The sequence below is a fragment of the Oryx dammah genome, unplaced genomic scaffold (genome assembly GCF_014754425.2).
Source record: "Oryx dammah isolate SB20612 unplaced genomic scaffold, SCBI_Odam_1.1 HiC_scaffold_16, whole genome shotgun sequence".
In the NCBI taxonomy this organism is placed as follows: domain Eukaryota; kingdom Metazoa; phylum Chordata; class Mammalia; order Artiodactyla; family Bovidae; genus Oryx; species Oryx dammah.
In genome coordinates, this window is record NW_024070200.1 from 42,510,360 (window position 1) to 42,534,083 (window position 23,724).

Here is a 23,724-nt window from a genome sequence, read left to right on the forward strand (position 1 = left end):
TTATGCAAGACAAGTAAGTTCTAGAGCTCTACCACACAACATGCTGCCTAAAAGTAACAATACTCTATTGTGCAAATTATAAAAATGTCTTCCTCATAAAAGAAGGCTTTATCTCCTTAGAGCTATTTGAACTTTTATTTTAATTACTGGAACTGCTTCTTTAATGTAAGAATACACTAGATAAAAGCTGATTTTAAATTCTTTTCTTAAAAAAAAAAAGTTTACTAAATAAATAGTTCAGGAGGGGAAGGGCGGGGGACGGTTACAGAAGATGCAAGCAACAGACAAATAGACTCAGAAATCTGGTCTCTGCAAACCCACTCCAGTATTCTTGCCTGGAGAATCGCATGGACAGAATAGCCCAGTGGGCTATAGTCCAGGGAATTGCAAAGTCAGACACAACTGAGCAACTAAGCACGCACACACAGCACACAAACCGAGGTCATGTGCTGCCACACCCCACAGGCATGCTGTTGGATGTGTTTCCATTCAAGGTCACCTAGACCTCTGGGACAATACCACCTCTGGAACTTCGCTGATGCATCCTAAGGTGAGTGGGGCCCCCTCCCTTCCAAGGCCCCGCTTTTTATGTACTGATCTAAGGCCAAGGAGTAGCTTGCAAGGTGCTGGGACACATAAGCCCGGGAGCATGGCCCTGTGCTCTCCTCCATCATTTCTCTCCCCAGGAAGTGTAATCCTCTTGACACTTGCAAACAAACACCCTCAGTTGTTTTTTTTCTGGTCAGTGATCAAAGGACAGAAAAGACTCAGCTCAGGTGTTCCCAAGAAACAGGCCTGTTCTCAGTCCAAGCCAGGTCCCAGTGAGATTGCCTTCACCCCTCTTGTTTCACAGCCAGAACCCACTGCATTCTCTATCATGTTACCACTATGTGCTTATCTTGGTTTCTCCGAAATTAATCTATGGTCTTTCACAGAACAAAAGCATACACCTTGAGAAAGGTAGAGATGTGTGTAAGTTGCAAGGGTTTCTTCTTAAATCCAGATGAAATGCTTCCTTTGATGGAGAGAGGAAGGAATAAATGGCACAAGCCCACATTTTCAGATCCATGCATCCTTTATTCCATGACCAACCACTGTGTTGCAACCAGGCAACACTACACAAACTGGCAGTCACCCGCAACCCAGCTATACAACAATCGGAGGCTTACAGTACATTTAAGGCTTTTAAATTTGGAAAAAAAAAAAAAAAGCTTTTTTAATAAAACCAAAGAACTCTCAAACCCAAACCCCCAATCAACAGAAGTAGTGTAACAATTTTAAGCATCTTACATTTCTGATGCTGTTGGTGCAACCCCAGTGTCAAAATCCAAATAACTCCTAAACTAAAAAGATTAGTTTCGTGAAATTTTAATTACATAAATTTTTCAAAGCATAAACTTGCCTTTTTTTTTGTCTTGGAAATGTTATAAAATTTTTTTAATAGCAAAACATAGGAATAAAAACATATTAACAAAATGTATTCAATCATTTACATTACAAACAAGGAATCTGCAGTTCATTGTTGTGGCCTGACAGAAGAAAATTACTCAATAGGAATCTATGCACAATGTGATTGCAAATATGTACAGTACTTTAAAAAAGCCTACAAGGAGGAAAGTTGGCTAGGTTCTTTGTTAGACCAACCAGATGATCGAAATATTAAAACTCTGTGGACTAGTAGTAATAACTTTACACTTAAAAAAAAAGTTTCGTTTTGTTTAAGAATATTCCAGTTATATTTATATGGTTCCAGTTGATGAAGCCATTTACCATAGTTCCAGTAAATTACCCTTTAATTGATTTGTCTGAGGGAAAAATCAGCATGTTAATAAAAATGAACAAAAAATTTTCATCACAATGGTTTCCAGTTAAACTATCACAGCTTCACAAATGGACTGCACCCATGAATCCAGTGGCTGAAAGAGAGCTGCAGGTCAAATACTGAGAACACGGGTAGAGAGAGGCTGAGTCCTGCATTAATGCATCCTACGTGATGGGTAAGGTGGAGAAAGGGGTGTGAGCATCCTTTTTTACAGCACTAGAAAGTGGTTCCCCCACTCAGCTCTCATTCCCGCCCTGCAAGGCAATGAAGCTGGAAGTCACAACTGTTCGGTTTAACATGATGTGTGAGTCGGTAGAACCTGTGGATACGAAAAGACTGAGAAGTCCTCGGCTCTCTGATGAGGATGCCCCCAAAGCTGCGTGCTTCCTTGTGATCACGCCATGACCGCTGTCCAGTGAAAGCATGTGTAAAACGGAGGACTCATGTTCACAGTCAATGAGGTAAGATCAAGTTGTCGTCTTCAGGAATTGGGAAGTTCGTGAGAAATGAACTGTTTTAGTCTCTCTAGGTATTGTGCATAAAGCTCTATGTCATTATGCCCGGCCCCTTCAACCCAGAGCGGCTCCACGGCCCGGGGACAGCGCTCGTACATGGCCAGGCCGTGGGAGAAGTCGATGACCTCGTCCTCTGTGCCGTGAATGACCAACACGGGAGAGGTGACTTTGGAGATCTTGTCAATGCTTCAAGACAGGAAAGGGGGAGAAAAAAGAAGGATCACAGACGTCACACTCAATGTAACCCAGTCAGCATCCTAGGCAAACAAGGCACGTGCCCTGGAGGAATTTCCCCTCACTTTTCTAGTAGTTCATTTTTTTTTTAATTAACTTTGCATTTCACAATAATTCTTGATTTACAGGAAAGGTACAAAGATAACACAGTGCTCCTATCTACTCCTAACCCCCTCTCCATAAGGCCAACAACACACATGATCGTAGTCCATTTGTCCAAACCAAAAAACCAGCATTGGTATGTTACTAAACGCCAGACTTTATTTGAATTTTATGAACTTTTCCACTGAAGTCCTATTTCTGTTCCAGGATTCAACTGAGAATATTACAATGCCGTTAGCCACTGTGTTTTTGTAAAAGTATTTTATTAAAAACAGAACTTCTAAATGTCATCTGACTACCCATCTGGTAAATAATATTTCTGATACATTCATATTTTGGAGAGAGGATTTAAAAAAAAAATAAACAAGCTAGAACTTAACATACTGGAATGAATGTCTCTTGAAAGCTGGGCACTGAACACACAGCCACTCACGTTTTCAGGACTCTCTCTGTGTGTAAGCCATCTTCAGCACTGATTAACAAGGTTGTCAGAAGCCTCGTTTCATAAAAACGAAAACCTCATCCTTAAATAAAAACTGTACTATTTAGCTTGGAAATTTAATGTATGCCCAAATTGGATCCTGAATGAATTCTGTTTACAAAAATCAAATCTACCCACCAGGGAAGTCCCAAAATTCAGCTTGTGAGCCCATGAACTATAGCCTGCCAGGGTCCTTTTGTCCATAGAATCTTCCAGGCAAGAATATTGGAGTGGGTTGCCATTTTCTATTCCAGGGGATCTTCCTGACCCAGGTATTGAACCCACGCCTCTTGCATCTCCTGAATTGGCAGGGAGATTCTTTACCACTGCACCACCTGGGAAGCCCAATCTACCCACAGAGGATGAATATTTGAGGATCTACAAAAGAATATACTACAGGCTCTGAAAGCATTTCCCAAAGAGGAACTGAGTGAGAAGTTAGTAAGGCTTGTTAGGCTGGGTGTGTGGGTGACTTCTCTGCTGGAGGTCACTGTCATTTCCCTTACAAACACATAGAGAGGTGACCCGCTGTCCAGTTTGGCCTCCTGCCAGAGACCCCCTTACTGTTGACTTTCTGTATCTGATCATAGCCAAAGTTAAAGAAGGATCGACTGGTTCTACCCACAGGGGTCATTTTGTTATGTCATGGCTAGCATTTATTGAGGGCTTACCTGGTGGCTCAGTGGTAAAGAATCCACCTGCCAATGCAGGAGACTCGGGTTCGACCCCTGGGTTGGGAAGATCCCCTGGAGAAGGGCATGGCAACCCACTCCAGTATTCTTACCTGGGAAATCCCATGGACAGAGGAGCCTGGTGGGCTACAGTCCTTGGGGTCACAAAGAGTCAGATATGCCTGAGCAACGAAACATCAACAAACATTTATTCAACATGGACCATGACCAGGTGCTTTGCACTTGATATATGAAATGCTGTTCATCTTCAGTGAGACACAGTTAAAGAGGAGGGACTGTCTCTGTTAAACCATGGAGGGAACTGAAGCCGGAAGAAGATTATTAAAGAACAGGCATGAGGCTGTGGAGCTATACAGACCCTAACATCCATCACACATTCCAAAGATCTACAAACAGCTGTCACGGAGCCTCGTTAACAGCTCATGAAGTTGCCAACCACCTCACAATGTCCAGGAAGAATGCAAGATCTCATTGGCCATGTCATTTGCCAAGATCAGGGCTACTGTGGCAGAAGTCAATTTGGCAGATTAGGAATCTTATTTAGAAATCTATTATCCTCTAATATTTAATTTTTAAAGTGACTTCTTCTCAGAATGCAAAAGTCCAATTATATTTCATTAAAAATCTATTTGCTGACAGTTCCATGCTGCATGGTTTAGGGGACTCTCTATAGCCTGGAAGGTGTATTTAAGTTAAATGCCACCATCTTGATTCTAAATATATAGGAGGCAAGAGAGAATAAGGGCTTCTCTGGTGGCTCAGACAGTAAAGAATCTGCCTACAATGCAGGAGACTCAGGTTTGATCCATGAATCGGGAAGATCCCCTGCAGAAGGGACTGGCAACCCACTCTAGTATTCTTGTCTAGAAAATCCCATGGACAGAGGAGCCTGGAGGGCTACCAACAGTCTATGGGGTTGCAAAGAGTCAGACACAACTGAGTGACTAACACTTTCACTTTTTTGTAAGAGAGAATAAACCACGAACCAAGTAATGATTGGGATTACTTATCTCTCTATATATACATAATATATGTTATAAATATATGTATATTTGGCCACACTGTATGGCATGTGTGATCCTGTAATAGTTCCCTGACCAGGGATTGAAGCTCGGAGTGTCTGGACCACCAGGGAAGTCCCTTATCTCTATTGTTCAGTATTAAAAAAGAAATGGGAAAGTGCCTTCCTTAAAGAGAGGGACACAGAAACAAGTGTGCATTTGGTAGCAACAGACAGCCTAAGAAAACATTCCTCAAGTTCAATTGGTGATGACAGTTCATGTGACTATTGATGGTTGAAGTCTCTCATTTTGATACTTTATGGTACTGAACAGGAAGAATGGCCTTTTCTGCCTATTCCCGCTCACCCACCTTAATGAAGCTGCTTAAACCACTTAACTTTCTCAGCCTCAGTTTCCTCACTGTAAAATGAGTCTTTCAAGATAAGGAGCATGAAATGATTAGCCCATGCCTGGCAGATCACTCAAACTGAGTAAGAGTAGTATGCTGGTTTCCTGTAAATTAATAAGCTGCAATTAGTTGCTGTGGCTGTATTTTAAGGTATCTGCTAATTTAAGAGTCAGGGGAAAACCCATTTGTTTTGTTGCCAGGGTAACCCCTTGTCTGGCTTTCCACAAACACGCTAAATATCTCCCTTTCAACAAATGGACCTCTCATTACCCATTCAGCACAAATAAGGCCACATTTGAGATGCACAGGGTCCCTGCTTAGCATTCTCAGCCATGCCACTGGAAATCTGCAGCTTGCTTAACTTTCCCATGAAACTGAACCTCATAAAGGCTGCACGACAGAGTTCACCCAAGGTGTTACGAGAAAGTTTCTTCTTAGGAAACTAAGCCCATCTGTGGAACAGATGTTTATGCAACCAAATGATGCTCCCCCCACTCTCATTCCCAATAATAACAGAATGACAGCAATGAAGGTGTTGATCAAAATCCAAAAACTGTACATACTTCTGTTGAGGTTTTCTATAACATGGCCATGGATGTCCTGATGTCAGAATTTTGGATGTACCCTGGGCAAATAATCTTTATTAAATACTTTCCTTAGCTTGTGCTTAGTCACTCAGTCGTGTCTGACTCTTTGTGACCCCATGAACTGTAGCCCACCAGGCTCCTCTGTCGAGGATTCTCCAGGCAATTATATTGGAGTGGGATGCCATGCCCTCCTCCAGGGAATCTTCCCAACCCAGGGATTGAACCCAGGTCTCCTGATTCTTTACCATCTAAGTCACCAGTGAAGCCCTTCCTCAGCTTAGATTTTAAAAAAACAGAGGTTTTCAAAGAGAGGTGTTCAAGAAGGCAATGTGCCCAGTGCTTTTGCTTGTATAATACAGCTGCCTGTTTTCCTCCTTCTGTTCAGGGACTGGAAAACAGCAGAGGCTAGGCTGGCAGGAGCTCTGCCGCCCCTGGGGTGCTGGCTGGAGGGGGCCTGGCCATGGACTCTCGTGCGGGGAAGCGGGGCTTCAGGCACAGGTGGGCAGCAGGAGGTGTCTAGGGCTGTATGGAGGACTTAACACTGTCCCTGACACCCATCATCGGCATAGCTTACATTACTTTTTCTCTTACCTAGTGGTCTGACCAAAAACATAAGAGAAACTTCAAATGTGGGGATGCTTACAGTTTTTATATGAGTGTCTGTTGTTATTTGGTCACTAAGTCGTGTCTGACTCTTCTGCGACCCCACGGACGGTAGCCCCACCAGGCTCCTCTGTCCATGGAACTTCCCAGGCAAGGATACTGGAAAGGATTGCTATTTCCTTCTCCAGGGGATTTTCTCAACCCAGGGATGGAAGCCTGAGCTATGAGGGAAGACCTATTTGAGTATCTAGACCTCTGATTTAGTTCTTGTTACTCAACAATACATGTCCATCTGAGCGAACAAATGAATACTGTACTAGAAGTTCCTTTAAGACCTGTGTGCACTTGTTTTTCTTTTTATCCTGTACATCCAGCTGAATCAATTAATCCTGGATATCGGGACAAGCAAGGTCCTTGGACGTCATCTGGCAGGTTTTTTTTGTTTTTTTTTAACAAATGAGTCTGGCCCAGAGGACTCAGTCCCTGATCAGTGCACGTGCCACATCTGCCTCCCGTCCCCTGAGGAGCCCAGCACAGGGGCTGATGGCCGGCTGCATTCAGGAGAGGTTTACCCACAATGAACCACGGCTTCTGATCTGAAGTTGGGTCATTGGACGTCTTAGTACCTACTTACTGTACAGCAGTGAGCTTACCTGGGGAAGGCGTCAAAGCAGTACGTTTTCCTGGTGTCGGGAAAAGCCACACGCAATCCAGACATCAGAGGTGAATGGAGAATCACTGCAGCACACTCATACCTGGAGGCCAGGTCTACCGTGGGGACCGTCCCAATGCTCTGACCGTACAGGATGATGTTCTCAGGACTTACACCATACCTGGAGAAGTCAGAGGGCACGGGCCATTAGCTGACATGTGGCAGCGAGACCGAGGGAGCCAAACACCACAGTGTCATAAACTCACAAAACTCCTACAACTAGGACTTTCCCGGTGGTCCAGTGGCTAAGACTTCACACTCCCACTGCAGGGGGTCCGGGTTCAAACTAGATCCCACAGGCTGCAACTAAGACCTGGTGCAGCAAAAAAAAAAAAAAAACCCAAACACCAGTTTCTATGTGGCCCCAGGCCTTTGAACTTGACCCCACCTAACACAACTGTGCTTGTAGAAGAAGAGGGTCCCAGGATGCAATCCTTGTCTGGCGTTCCTGCCTGGGATTCATTTCAGTTCGAAGAATGAGTGATTAAAAAAAGGATCAGCGGGACTTCCTTAGTCGTCCAGTGGTTAAGAACCTGCCCTCTAATGCAGGCGATGCAGGTTTGATTCCTAGCTGGGGAGCTAAGATCCCACATGCCAAGGAGCAACTAAACTCCATACCGCAAAGACTAAGCCTGGGCACTGCAAGCAAGAACCCACATGCCGCACCCAAGACTGATGCAGCCAAATAAATCTGTCTTTTTATAAGACAGGTCAGCAAAAAGAGTTTTGATGGGTGGTTTTGAGGAAGGAACTCATGGCTCCAGTATTTCTTGCCTTAGATCCACAAATTTAAAACATGAATCCCTTCAATGAGGATGAAATCTTGGGAGCTGTCAGGAAGGGACTCTGTTATCATTCATCTACAGACCATCCCCCAGAGAGATGCTATGGACTGAAGGGAAGTTATCCTGGGGAGGACCTCCCTCCACTGGAACCACAACTGAGTTCCTTCTCTGAGGGACAGGGAGGTCCATTTCAGTAGGATTTAACTGAGAGTTCAAAGTCCCTTGGAGGGGGAAGTATACTTAAGATTCTCCCTCCACAATTTTCATTAAAGTAGGCTCTGACATCCCAAAGCATGAGGGCCATTGGATGCTGCATGGGGTGGATTGCAGGGCATCACAAGGCACCTGGAGATAAGACTACCTGCAACCCCCACATTTGAAGTGTAGGCTCTTTCCACACTGGCCAGCTCTGTGGCAGGGTATTTTGCTATCGATTATAAACAACTAAATAATAAACAACAATAAGAGGAAGAAGAAAATAAAAACTGAAGGTAGTTATTGAAGGGGAGAGGAGTAAGAGATGGTTAATATTAAAAGTTAAAAGTAAAAGAGGAATTCCCTGGCAGTCCAGACTCTGAGCTTTCACTGTAGAGGGCATGGGTTCGATCCCTGGTCAGGGAACTAGATCCCATATGCCACAGGGTGTGGCCAAAAGTAAAAAAATAAAGGACTTCCAGATTAAAATGGCATCAGACTAACTCTTACCTTCTTTGATCGGATCTGCAGAATGATGAGAACCATACAGGATAACCAATCAATAGTAGTGAGCATTACTATTAGAGCCAAACTTATTTTCTCAGTGACCTGACACTGTTTTACATCCTGTTTCATGGGCCTCGGGGGCTGCACTGAATGAGTAAAGGAGCCCTGGGCACAGGCGCAAAGGACAGAGGTGGGCGTGTAGTTACTCGAACAGCCTTTTCTTGAGTGCCCTGACTCTGTCCAATCTCCAAGATCATGACCTCCTTGAAATGTCTTTATAGAGCAGCCTGAACTTTTCACTGAAGGATGCTCAGCTTTCAGAATTTCTACTCATGGGCATCAGGACACACCTGGCGCCAATCTCAACAAATCCTACTTCTGACACACAGACACCCATAGCCTTAACAACACACACTTTACAACTCAGCGTTTTCATGGGAAAACTTCACTATGCGAAACACAAGCTATTAATAGTGGAAAACATGACAACTGGTATTAGATTAAATAAAGAACTTCGGGATTTCCCTGGTGGTCCAGTGGCTAAGACTCCGTGCCCTCTATGCAGGGGGACCGGGTTTGATCCCTGGTCAGGGAACTAGATCTCACATGCTGAAACTAAGAGTTCATATGCCACAACTTAAGATCCCCTGTGCCACAACTAAGACCCTGTACAGCCAAAGAAAGAGAGAGAGAGACAACTTCTGGTCCTCAGAAGGCATCATTAAGAAAGTAAAAAGGCAAGTGGTAAAAATTGTTTGCACACATAGAACCAGCAAAGGGCTCACAACTGAAACGAAGAACACATCAGTGGGGGGAAAAAATGATCAAGTACAGAAAAACGGCACTCTACAAAATTATTTTTTCATAACAGAAGACATCTCAATGGCAGAGAGGGGAGGAAGGAAGGCAGGGAGTGTAACTCAACTTCATTAGTAAAAATGAAATGAGATTTCACAAACAAAAACCACAGCGTGATACTAACAAAAACTTAAATGCTGACAATACCAAGAGTTGACAAAAATGTGACCACAGGAGCTTTCATTCTTTCCTGATGGGGATATGAGGACAGACAGAAGCACTTTGCAAAAAAGTAAAAGTGAAGATATAATAATGACACATTCCCATGGACCTAGCAACTCTTCCCCCAGATATATTCACCATGATTAGAAACATCTTCTGGACTATTCGTGGGTGACTGGAGACAGCCCCAAGGGGTGTCCCAGAGCATCACAGGACAATGAATGGTGATGAATGGTAAAGGTATCCTGGTCAGAATGGATGAGATACAATCAGAATGAGCAGATACCCAAAACATACCACGTGTAAAAAACTTGAAGTGAAGTGAAGTGGCTCAGTCATGTCCGACTCTTTGCGACCCCATGGACTGTAACCTACCAGGCTCCATCCATGAAATTTTCCAGGCAAGAATACTGGAGTGGGTTGCCATTTCCTTCTCCCGAGGATCTTCCCAACCCAGGGATCGAACCTGGGTCTCCCACATTGCAGGCAGACGCTTTACTGTCTGAGCCACCAGGGAAGCCCAAATTAAACCTCACTGCTTGGACTTTTGTTGACTATGAGGGCTACTCCAATTCTTCTAAGGGATTCTTGCACACAGTAGTAGATATAATGGTCATCTGAATTAAATTCTCCCATCCCTGTCCATTTTAGTTCACTGATTCCTAAACTGTCAATATTCACTCTTGCCATCTCCTGTTTGACTATGTCCAATTTCCTTGATTCGTGGTTCCTATGCAATACTGTTCTTGACAGCATTGGGCTTTATTTACTTTCACCACCAGACACATCCACAACTGAGCATCGGTTCCACTTTGGTCAAGCTGCTTCATTCTTTCTGGAGCTATTAGTAGTTGTCCTCCGTTTGTCCCCAGTAGCATGTTGGACACCTTCAGACCTGAGGGGCTCGTGTTCCATGTGTCATGTCTTTTTGCCTTTTCATACTGTCACGGTGTTCTCGTGGCAAGAATACTGGAGTGGACTGCCATTCCCTCCTCGAGTGGACCACATTTTGTCAGAACCCTCCACTATGACTAGTCCATCCTGGGTGGCCCTGTGTGGCCTGGCTCACAGCTTCATAGAGTTACAAAAGCCCCTTTGCCACAGCAAGGCTGTGATCCATGAAGGGGTGCTTGAGTGAAAGTTGCTCGGTCATGTCCGACTCTTTGCTGCCCCACGGACTGTAGCCCACCAGGTTCCTCTGTCCATGGGATTCTCCAGGCAAGAACACTGGAGTGGGCTGCCATTTCCTCCTCCAGGGGATCTTCCTGACCTGCACTGCCGGCAGATTCTTGACCATCTGAGCCATCAGGGAAGCCCCAAAGGGGTTCTTAGGGATACTTAATTGAAAGAAAGGCAAAGAAGTGAAGCCCTAAAAAACCAGGGTAGTGGTTAAGGACAGGAGGAGGGGGAAATAGGTTATGGCTGGGAAGAAGCATGTAGTTTTGGGGAGGCTTATGGATCACTGGATATGGTCTGTATCTTTTTTTTTTGGCTGAGCTGCACATCATGTGGGATCCTAGTTTCTCAACCAAGGATCTAACTGGGGCCCCTGCCTTGGGAGCATGAAGTCTTCACCACTGGACTGCCGAAGAATAGTCCATGTCTAATTGCAGTCATAGACTGCCTAACAGTCTATGTCTTGTCACAACTGTTCCTTTTACAGTTCATTAAGTGGAACATTTACAGTCTTATGACCATTACTGGCTACCATTCTATCTATTATATTTCACAACAGTAAATATTTTCTAAAAGCTCACCAGATATTTCAGTTATGGAGACAGCCCTCCTGGAAACTGTTATGAATCATGATAGATTCTGTGCTAAACACAAACCTTCTAAGGAAACATGAGGCCATTAGAAATTGCATCTCATCAAGAGCTAATGTGGGGAAAACTCATGTTCAAATGTTCCATAAAAAGCAGCCAACAAAAAACAGGGTCACAGTTACATTCCTTCACATAAAATCTATATGGAAAAGGGACTTGAAAGTAATCTATTAAAATGATAATAACGGTTATTTTCAGGTAGTGAGAACCAGGTAATGTTTCTTCTTTCAAATATTCATTTCTAATTTCCTATAATTATTAGGTAGTGATTTGTTAAAATGAATAAATTAAGGAAGCACAATTGCTGGAAGGTTTTGCATGGAGTCAGCAAGCGTTCTTTACAGTCTTTATTTGAAAAGGCTTTGAAAACTAAAGTGCTAGTGAAGTGTTCAGATTTGTTAGTATTACATTACGGACTCTCCCGTTTATTATACTGTCTGACAACACATGAGAAGCCTGGGAGGTAAGGATGGGGTTCAGGGGCAGCTAATTCTTTGAAGGTATGGAAGGTTTTCAGGAAAACTCTAAGAGGTTTCTGGTCAAACATCTGCCTCTTGCAGATGAGGAGGCTGAAGTGGGTCCTTTTTATGGTACCACTAAGATGTTGTTTTTGATGGAAAAAAAAAAAAAGGTAGACGATTGATGACCTCTATACCAATGGTTCCAAAATAAGAAGTTTCTGAATACCTTAAGAATCTTAAAGTATGTAAATTTCTTTAGAAATTTTCCATACTTAAAAACTCCAGTGGGTTTGCTGATTCCTCAAACTAACCATTGTTTGGTACTGAGTAAAAAGTGTCAAACCAGATCCTAAAGTGCTTTTAGCTCTCAAATTCAATTAAAAGATGAAGGATAAAAAGAGAGATGGTAAATGGAATCTGTTACTAAGTCTGGATGAAATTCAGGGCATTTGAAGACCATAGCTCTTAGGATTAAGTTTTAAAAAAAATGTATATATATATATATATATATATAGTTTTTTTCCCCCCTCAAAAACATCAACAATCCCCAAGTCCAAAACTTTTATCCTAAAGTAAAACAGATGTTAAGCTCTTCCAGCCTGGACAGGATAGTTTTGTGGCACGACACAGGCAGGCAGGATTTTTTGCTTTTTTACTTAGAATTTGCTATTTTGGGGTATCATGACAGCAAAACATCAAAAGTGATTTCTTACAACAGTCCACAAACAATGTTTTTTTCTTCCATGTGTTCAACCCCCAAAGGCAGGCTTTTACAAGTAAACTTCCGTGTTTCTCAGCTATAAACACACCAGACCCGGAGACACGGAGGCCGTTCCTCCTTCCTATGCCCAATAGCTCTCTTCTTCTGCTGTTTCCCCCTTGTCCCCTCGTGTGTCTGGGAGAGGTGCTGCTTTTCCATCCCAAAGCTAAACTTCCACCCAAGCGCTGGATCCTCACCCTCCCCTAAATTTGAAAATTTCATCCCCACCCATGCAGAATCTTAATCCCAGCACCACACACATCTCCAAGTCTCTGGATCCAAGAAAGGGCCCATCTTCACAGGAGCTTCTCTAAGTGACAGCCCCATCTCTCATCTCTCCTTCTCCACCATCCACCACATCCTCATCCCCAACGAAGCCCCTGAAATCCACCCCCTGCCACCACAACGCCCAGCGATCTGCTCTCATAAGTTCCTGATGCAATTCTTTCTTCCAACTCCTCATCCAATTTCTCCTTCTTTTCCTTCTCTTCCTCCTTCCTTTCTTCTTTTTGCCACAACCTGCAGCATGCAGGATCTTTCCTGACCAGGGATTGAACCTGTGCCCTCTGCAGTAGAAGCGCAGAATCTTAACTGCTGGACCACCATGGGAGCCCATGATGCCTTTCTTCTGCATTCACTCTTGGCTCCTCCCCCAGCCCCACCACCCACAGGCTTGGCCCCTTCCTGGCTCCCCTCCTCCTGCCGTAGCCTTCCTACCACTCTTACATCTTCTCTCCAAAGGATTTTACTGAATCCATGCCTCAACTGTTAACTCTCTGCTGGCAATGCTTCCAACACAGCAGTCAAAATCAGGATGAAGACAAAGATAAATTACAGAAAGGAGAGCTCAACTTATTCTGGCAGTGACCAATTAGCTTGGTGATTATGCAAACAGGGGACTAGTTTCTACACCTGGAAGATGTCACTTATTGTTTTAAAAATAACACATTAAAAATAATAGTTGCTGAATGCCTCTTTAAAGACTAAGCACAGAACCTCTGGGGGTACAGAAAGATGAACATAAACCACTGGGTGGGTGCAAGCAACTTACGGTCTAGCTGAGGAAGCAAGGAACGTATATGAAAGCTTGGGGTGGGGGACAAGCTAAAGCCAGATCTAAATCTAGGATGAGTGATTAGGACACAGGATGTCACAGCAGATGAGGCAAGAAATTCAAGGTCAGGCAGGGTCAAAGCCACGTGAACAAAGCACTTTATTTGCTTGTAGCCAACTACAGCTCCATTTGCATGTCAGACAGACACACGTTCTTATCAGACTCTCCCTGGACCTCCCCACAAAATCTTCAGTCCTGACTTAAATATGCAAGCAGGTACTGTCTGCAAATGGATCTCTAGGGAAAAGCCACTCTTAGCCGGTGAGAGTCCATGCATTCATTTTACAGCAGAGTCTCCAGTCAGAATGTCATCATCTCCTGCAAGGGTGCATCCAGGCCTGCTACAGCTGGTTCTGACACTCAGATATGACCCTTGGCACGTGGAGAGACAGAACAGCCAAGACCTGTATTTACACTGTAGCTATAACTGAGCCTGGAAGTCCTGACGCTGATGATCAGAGCCCCAAGCCTGCCAGAGGACCATTCAGAGGCCCTAGTTTTATAGCATCCTCAGCATGAGCATCACATAAACACCAGCCTCTGCATCTGAGTCTCCTCTTGGCTACAGTCTCCACTGCCCCTTAACCCTTCTTTGACTGGATCCCTCAAATTTCACCCAGGCCAAAATTCTGATCCCATTAAGTCCCATGCTCAAGCATAGTACATCAGATCTTCAATCCCCAGTGTTATAACCCCCAGAATCCTAGACATCCTGACCATCCTGCTTTTTTTAAAATATTAATTTTTACTGGAATATAGCTGCTTTACTATGCTGTTAGTTTCTGCATTACAGCAAAGTGAGTCAGCTACACATATACATATATCCCTTCTTCCTTGGATTTCCCTCTCATTTAGGTCACCACAGAGCACTGAGTTTAAAAAGGAGGAAGAAACTGCCCACAGAGGGAAACACTTGAGTTAGAGACGAACTCCAGTAGCCGCTTGCCTGTGAATTCGTAGAAATACTTGCATGACACAGTGAATGGGGCCAAAGTCAGGATGGATTCTGAGAAAACATACTAGAAAACTCAAAATGCAGTGCAAGGAATTCCCTGGAGATACAGAGATGAAGACTCTGTGCTTAACAATGCAGAAGCCACAGGTTCGATCCCTGGTCAGGGAATTAAGATTTACTTAAAATACAACACAAGGAATAAAGTCTCCCAATGTTTGCTAGGGGAAAGTCATGACCCTGAATGATTACTTTCCACAGCAGGGAATGCCATGTGTATGGTAACCCCTTGGAAACCTACAAATTTTGCTCTCTGCTTCTTTCAAACATTTAGCATCTTCTTGCAGTCACCAGCTATGCTGAGCTCAGATCAACAACACAAATGTTAAGTTCTGGTTCCCACTCAGCATACAGGACATGTTCCCAGGAGCACACCTCCCCCCAACCTCTGCCCTGACCCCCATACCTGAGGGCATGGCAGCAGGAGCAGGAGTTGAGGCAGGAGGTGCTCGTGGAAGAAGCTGAGAGTACCAGGGGGACCGTGTCCAGTGGGGATGTTCCCTTCCCTGATAAAGGAAAATGTTTGTTTTCGTTTTAACATAAAGCTTACTTTCTGTCTACAAACATGGCCAAGCTGAGCCTCGCTAAGACACACTGCATCCTGTTTAAGTTAACGGGCCTTGCTTCTGCCCTGCGTGAAGAGCGTTTCCATTTATCTTCAGATGAAGCATGCTTAGCACAGTTCCACCAACTTTGAAGTCAACATATTAACTATTTCAGAGCTAGGACTCCTAGTAGAAATACCTTTAGACATCAGACAAAGATAAATACAAAAGGTAACGTGAAAGTTAATTGAAGGATGAGGTCTGAGGATACTGAAAAGCCCTAATACACTTCAGAGCAAAGCCTCAGAGTAAAAGGTCTGGCTGGGAGGGAGGGAGGTGGGTAAACACAGCCCTGGAGAAAACATAGATGACCTGGGAACACTCACCTTCAGCCACAGAAATGGGAAATCCATCTTTTACTTTCTGTAGCCAGAGCTTAACGAATGCGTGACTTCTGCTATATTTTAAATTGATAATCAACAAGGACCTACTGTACAGCACAGGGTCTGCTCAGTGTTATGTGGCAGCCTGGATGGGAGGGCAGCCTGGGGGGAGAGTGGATACATGTGTGTGTATGGCTGAGTCCCTTTGCTGTTCACCTGAAACTATCACAACATTGTTAATCAGCTATACACTCCAATACAAACTAAAAAGTTAAAAAAATAAGCCACAAATGTGTGATTTATACTTTAATTATGAGGGAGATAAAAAAGCATTCATCTCCTGAAACATGATTATTTTTCCTTTTTTAAAATGCATCTTTGTAGGTTTAGGCTTTCTAAATGTTATACTGATGCTTCACAAACAGATTTCTACTGGTCGTTTAACTCCAGTGGCGAACGCAAAGGAAACACAGTTTAAAATAAGTACCTGCTGCATGGGTGCTGTTTGAGACAATTAAAAAATTTAATGTAAGCGATGTCAGTGGATTGTTTCCTTTTTTCTGACTAAGGAAATCTGGCTAAAAGGGACACTGAAAAGCAAAATGATGATAACTGTGAAAGTTTCAAAACTCTGAGCCAGTGCTCATGGTATCCTTCTCAACAATGGTTACAAAATAAAGTGAGCCAAACTAGCCTCCTTCACCCGAAGCATCAGTGAAGGTGATGAGGATAAATATGAGCTCCTGGGTTATTAGTCTCTGGGGAACTGAAGAAGGAAATGAGGTTCAAACCAAGAAATAACACTAAAATCAAGCTAAGTTTAGGCAACATGACTATCACAGTCAGTAAGTTCATCAGAACACAGTGAGTGGAATGGTTCAGTTGGGGCCAGGAAATCAGGAAGCACAGAAGCAAAAGCTTGAGGCCAGTCACTCAGGAGGGGAAATCTGAAAACACAAGGAGAGAAAGGCAAGAGCTGGCGGGGGAGATGCGCATCCTAAGAACACGGAGGGCAGCCTGTCCTGGTAGGGGCGAGGGTTTCACTTCAGAAAGCACAGGGCCGTCCAAAGGAGGTGTCACCCACTCTGAAAGCATCTGGGGAATGTGCACACAGTCCCCAGAGGATGGAGACGTGACAGGCTGTACCACCGGAAGGAAAAGAATGGCTGGGCGAGACACGTTTTGAGTGGCTCACATCACGTGTCTGTGTAGCAAACAGTGGTGGGGAAGGGACAGACATGAAGATAATTCTGTAGTTAAGGGACAGAAAATGAGCACACACAGAGATGTTGAGGAGATCATGGGTGGTTGGAATTTCAGTTTTTAGAAAATACGTTGAGGACTTCCCTGGTAGGCCAGTGGCCAAGACTCCCAACGCAGGGGACCAGGTTTGATCCCTGGTTGGGGAACTAGATCCCTGCAACTAAAAGATCCTGCATGCCTCAACTAAGACCTGGTACAGCCAAATAAATAAGTAAATTATTTTAAAAAATAATATGTTCAGCTTGGGAAGACAGTGGGTTCCAGGTAACTGTAGGGCATCCCAGGAAGGCACATGTGAGTCACACTCTCAGGGCTCCTTATAAGGAAAATCTATGAATCATACTTAGATCATTGTCAGATAGGTGAGCCTCTAGGTGCTCCTCACGCGGCCTCCTGCCAGGGTGTGGGAAGCCCAGCAGCTGGAAGGACGGGGGCTGGGGTGTCCGTCCAGGCCAGCAGCTGCAGGAGCACAGACAGCCACAAGCAGAGGCTCTGGGAGAGACAACATGGCCCAGGTCCCATGCAGACAGATGGACCAGACGCATCACAGCTTATATCTGTAAACAAAAAGGGAACATGTCCTTTTCGTCAATGGACTGTGATGACAGTGACACGACACGCAGAACGAGGGCACTCCAGCAGATCCTAACTCACCAGGGGGCAGGAGTGCGGCGAAGCACGCCCATCAACGGAGCCTTTCTTACAGGTACTCAGGTATTTCAAAACATAACAAGGGGGCTGCCCTGGTGGCTTAGTGGTAAAGAATCCACCTGCCAATGCAGAAGACATGGGTTCAATCCCTGGTCTGGGAAGACCCCACACGCGGTGAGGCAACTAAGCCTGTGCACCACAATTACCGAGTCTGCGCTCCAGAACTCAGGAGCCACAGCTACTGAGCCCAGGTACCCTAGAGCCCGTGCTCTGCAACAAGACAAGCCACTGCAATGAGAAGCCCACTCATCGCAACTAGAGAAAAGCCTGAGTGACAACGAAGACCCAGCACAGCCAAAAAAAAAGACAAGCATTATCCAATTTTTGTAAGCTAGCAGCTAGCCTCAAGGATGGGATTTCATTCTATCCTAGGTGTTAGAAATTTCCTTCCAAATGATAGCACAGGGATTGGCTATCTGTGCCAGGTCTAAAACCACCCTCCAAACAATTCTTTTTCTATCTTTTGGCCAAGCCAGAAGATAAATTTTGGAAGTGCCGAGTCTTAAGCACTGGACCACCAAGGAAGTCCCAAAACAACATGATTCTTTGTGACATTAGAGACTGTTCTCTCCCCTACAATACTCTTTCTCTGTATCAAAGCAAAAATAAACAAGACTTGGCATGACTTAATTTTTTTACAAAAATTACTCTTCAGAGGAAAAGTTAACAGTCCTAAAGAATATGAAAATACCTCTCTTTAGCTCTGTTACAATTAAAACAGAATAATTTGCTTGAACTTGTTTGAGTATAATTGTGCATGAAATTGTTCTAATGATAATTGGGGCTCTTTTGGCATTCTGTAATTATCTAACACGTTGGAAAAGCCAGAATAAATGCTGTCTTCCCTCCCCACTGGCCTCCCCACCCCCCCACCAACAGCTGCATAAATACCTGTGAAATGGTTAGAATGCCACCTACCCTACAGTTTTTGAGAGGATTACCTGAGCTGGCTTATGTAAGTCACAAGCATCTGATAAAAAAGGCATTTAATGTATGTCACTCCCATTCACACCAAATACAGACTGAAAACAGACACGTGACCAAAGCAAAGCCTTAAAGCAGAGGTCCCCAAACTCTGGGATCTAATGCCTGATGATCTGAGGTGGAGCTGGTGTAATAATAATAGGAATAAATGTAAACGTAAAGCCCTTGAATCATCCTGAAACCACCCCCCATCCCTGGTCCATGGAAAAATTGTCTTCCAAAAAACCAGTTCCTGGTGCCAAAAAGGTTGGGGACCTCTGGCTTAAAGGATCTCCCTATTTCATACCCAAGTAACACAGCTGAAATTAAAAGACAGACAGAACTCATGAAATCTCTGGGACAGGGAAATACATTAAAAAAAAAAAATCTTATTATATGAGGGCCGAAGTTACTTCTTAGAACTAGAAACCCAAGAATCAATTTCTAATTATTTGATCTCACTGTAAGGTGAGTTCTCCCAACAGCCACAGCACACGAGACATGGTCAGTTTCTGCCCTCCTCACAGGGACTCACAAATGCAGTTCAACAAAAGCCCTTTAACTCCTACACGACAACTGCTGAGATGTCCAGCAGACATTCATGGATGGTCACCCACAGCCGACAGAGAGCTTTTCTGATCTGCTGTATCTTCAGAGCAACTCTCTCCTGACCCTGGAGCTGCAGGTGTGAACAAAAGCCCAAGGTGGACCTCCTTGGCCAGAGTGACTGCTTCTGGGAGAAGCAGAGTTAGAACCAAGACCAGTCGATAGCAGTTCTTCCAGGATGCCTGTGCCCTCTTCTGCCCTCTTCTGAACTTTGTCACTGTTCAGAAAGAACCTCCTCAAAATCACTACAGGACTTCCCTGGAGGTCCAGTGGTTAAGACTCTGCCAAGGGGTGAAGGTTTGATTCCTGTCAGGGAACTAAGATTCCACATGCCCTGAAGTAGAGCAAAAAAAAAAAAAAAAATTTGCAACCAACAAGAAAACAAAGTTGAGAGAAGTAAGCTGAGTCTTGAAGCTACCGTTAGAGGCCCCAAACCTGGTCAAGCACCCAATCATAGGGCTCCTGGAGTTTTGACCTGGGTGAAGCTTACGCTATTCTCTCGTGAATCTGGACTAACATTAGCCTTTTGTGAGCAGCTCAGAGTATGTAGTCACAACTGTGTGATGGTCTGGGGCGTGGACGGAGGGTGGAGATTTGCACAGTGGGTTAGAGGAAAGAATAGGCTTTGAATTAGACAACTCAAGGACTGGAGCCCAGCTCTGCCACAATCAGTGATCTGATCTTTTTTTAATTAAAAAAATGTGTGTTTATTTTCTGGGGGGGCTACAGGGCAGCATGAAGGATTTTAGTTCCCTGACCAGGAATCGAACCCTCTGCCCTGCCGGGGAAGCAGAGTCCCACCACTGGACACGAAGGAAGTTCCAGTGGCCAGCAGTCCTGTCTCCCGGGCTCTAAAGGCTGTACCCTTGCCTTGGCTCTACAGGGAGAATTAAACGAGGTGATGGCTGAAACCCCACGGCCCCCCCTCTAGGCTGCTTTCATGTGCCCACAGCCAGACGTGGCACCAGTGCACACTGAACGTGGCCTCAGGACACAAGATGACGCATAGTCTGAAACCAGAATGTTGGTTCTCTCCCTCCCATCAGCTTGGGCTTGCTACTGTTTGCTCCCTTATGTTTGTGTACACTCACAATGGAAGTCTGTTAAATAAACATCCTCCTTGGGACAAACCCAGTGATGTCCCGAGTCCCTCCTTGATGACATCACAGTTCCTTTCTCTCCGGTCTCATTCCTTCTTTGTGCCTGTCTTTTTTCCCTTGTATTCTCTACTCTTCACTTGACTTCCAGAAGCTTCCATTCCCCACCCCCCTTCCTCCTTCCTAAAAGCATAGTAAGTTCACAACATCAATTATGAAAATAACTAGAACTACAAGACAGGTTGGGACTTCCCTGGTGCCTCAGATGGTAAAGTGTCTGCCTGCAATGCAGGAGACATAGGTTCGATCCCTGGGTCGGGAAGATCCTCTGGAGAAGGCAATGGCAACCCACTTCAGTACTCTTGCCTAGAAAATCCCATGGACAGAGGAGCCTGGTAGGCTACAGCCCATGGTGTTGCAAACACTCAAACTGAGCGACTGAGTCAGACTGAGCGACTTCACTTTCCTCACAGGACAGGCAGATGGAAAGACCCTTCCTCAGAGATCACACAGATGGGTCACTCTAAGACAAGGAAACGAAAGCTTTGAGAAAGGTTAAAACTTCACTCTGAATTGTAAGTACCAAGATAACTGCTGTAAGTATATTATAGCTCCAGAATATGGACAAACTGGGGAAGAATTGTCAACCGCACGAATTACAGCCACACCAGCACAAGCATATTGGAGGGGGTGCAGCACAGGTTCAGTATCAGACAGGATGATCAGTCATGCTCTAGGCTTTAGTTGTCTGGTGCGTTCAATGGGTTCCTACCTATCCAGGCTAGGGTGGTGTGTAACTGCTCAGTCATGTCTTTTACCATCCCCTTGCAACACAAATGTAAAACGATTTGGAATCAGTGTGTCCAGATGCCCAACCTAAGCATTTCTGAAATAAATCATGCTTTAAAACGTGAACATTCTGCTTTAGGGGCACAGAGTTTTCATCTGGGAAAATGGAAAGTTCTGGACACAGATGGTGGTGATGGTCTCCAAACAATGTGAACAGACTCGACGCCCCGGAACTGTCCACTTAAAACTGGTCCAAAGACTCCATTTCATGTTATGCACATCTGCTCACAAAAAGAAGGGAGACAAGTGAACAATCCTCTTAAATCTGACTTCTACTAATTATTTTCTTATTAGAGCATACCAGGGAGAAAGGCTAGCTCTCCTGAAGTCCAAATGAGACTTTAGGGAATTCTCTGGTGGTCCGGTGGCTAGGACTACGCGCTTTTACTGCCGGGGCCCCTGTTCCATACTTGACTGTGGACTAAGATCCCGAAAGCCAAGAGGTACACCAAAAAAAAAAAAAAGGGGGGGGTGGTGGGGGGGAGAGAGAGATTTTACTACAAAAATAAAATAGTAAATATAGTTCACTTTTTTTTAAAGGAAGAAGATTCTAAAGATATGCATGTCACTAATACTGTGTTCTTTTACAAATCTGGTAGAACATTCTACTCATGAGCCATCTCCAAGGGCAGCTTCAGGGAGGCTCAGTGGCACTTACGAAGGTGGGATGGGGGTGACAGCTCTGTTTTACTTAATCACAAAGACCTTCTTATCCTTTCCATTTTCTCTCCACCTTGCCTGAATTTTTTACAAAGCAAAACAAAGGAAAACCACTCCTTAGCACAGCCCACCAGTTCTGCCATCCTTTTTCTTGGGGACATGAAAGGACTCACTCAGGGACATCACAAGATGAAGCCGGGACATGGTGATGGAGACAGACACCTCTCTTCTTGGTGGCACCTTTCGTCTGAGTAACACCAGCACAGAATTCCAATTCTATGTCTAAATATTCAAGGGCAGCTGTTAGAGAAGTTGGCTGCATTCTGAAATATCACCCCCGAGGCTATCAAGGACAGAGGGCTTGGGATTCTGGGTGGCGGAGCCAGCCTTGCAGCCTCCAAACACCAGACAGCGTCTATGTGACTCATAGGTCTTACCCACACGGGAGCCTTCATTTCCTTTTCTAGTCCATCTAAAATACGGCCTTGAGGTAACTTCAACATTACATTTTAATTAAAATACTACACAGCCTATAAACACAGAGGCAAACGCCATGCCCTTATTTATCATTAAACAGGAAGCCTTTATTTGGCCCACTAAGAACATCATGTACCATAATATTAATAACTAAAAAATACTCAGCTCACCACATTCCATTCCATACACTCCATCCAACCTGTTCTGATATCCTCATAAACCAGTCTTTGGCATCTAATGTAATGAATGAATGAATGTGAAAGTCGCTCAGTCGTGTCCTACTCATTGTGACCCCATGGTCTGTAGCCCACCTGGCTCCTCTGTCCATGGGATTCTTCAGGCAAGAATTTTGGAGTGGGTTGCCATCTCCTTCTCCAGGAGAATCTTCCCGACTCAGAGATCCAACCCAGGTCTCCCACATTGCAGGCAGATTCTTTACCATCTGAGCTACCAGGGAAGTCCAATGTAAGGCGGTGGAGTAAGTAGCGCGGTGAGGGCGACCCCCATCCCCACGCATCTAATGGGAATTCAGGGAGGGCAGAGAAGGCCAGATCACCTGAAGAAGCTGATTCCATGTGCTACGTGGAACATGGGACTTTAGGACCCACTGGCAGACACTGGGATTAAGATGCTAAAACATTAAGAGTTCGAGCCATCTTGTGTGCCGCCACAAAGATCTGACACAGCCAAATAGATAAATATTTTTTAAAATATGCTAAAACAAATCATGGGCTTCCCTGGTGGCTCAGCAGCAAAGAATCTGCCCGCAATGCCAGAGATGTTGGTTCAATCCCTGGGTAAGGAAGATCTCCTGGGGAAGGAAATGGCAATCCACTTCAGTATTCTTGTCTGGGAAATCCCATGGATAGAGGAGCCTGTCAGGCTGCAGTCCATGGGATCCCAGAGTCGGACACAACTGAGTGTGTCGACGCACATACACATACGCACCCACATGTACACCCCAAAGGATGGAAAATGAAACAAGAGTGGACTGTCAGACACAGTCAGAAGTTTTCTAATTCAGGCAATGCTCTGGGAATCTGCTCCTGGATCCATCTTCTTTTCCTTTCTTCTGAGCATCATAAATGTACTCCACCCTCTGAGCAAGGCTAATCAACAACCTCCAGATATCTGCTTCTCGGTGCTCACCCCTCACTCTAGCGGCCCCCTGTTCCAAACTGGCTTCCCTAGCTGGGTCCTGTCCTCTCTCTAAGCCCATTGGACCTCAAACAGTCCCAATCTCTCCAAAATTCCATCCAAGACGCCAGCGGGTACTTTAACATATTAAACTTTCAAATCTCTCTCCTCAGTCCTGGAATGTTCCTACGTTAT

At 44.6% G+C, this 23,724-nt stretch overlaps 1 protein-coding gene across 1 annotated transcript; it reads right to left on the reverse strand.

The window, feature by feature from the left end:
* Window positions 1–1,056: 1,056 nt before the first annotated feature.
* On the reverse strand, window positions 1,057–22,237 carry ABHD17C (abhydrolase domain containing 17C, depalmitoylase). The gene is made up of 3 exons (XM_040257109.1): window positions 22,089–22,237; window positions 7,100–7,279; window positions 1,057–2,523 (listed from the first exon to the last, which is right to left on the reverse strand). The coding sequence occupies exons 1-3, from the start codon at window positions 22,235–22,237 to the stop codon at window positions 2,304–2,306; spliced, it is 549 nt and encodes a 182-aa protein (XP_040113043.1). The 3' UTR covers window positions 1,057–2,303.
* Window positions 22,238–23,724: the final 1,487 nt, after the last annotated feature.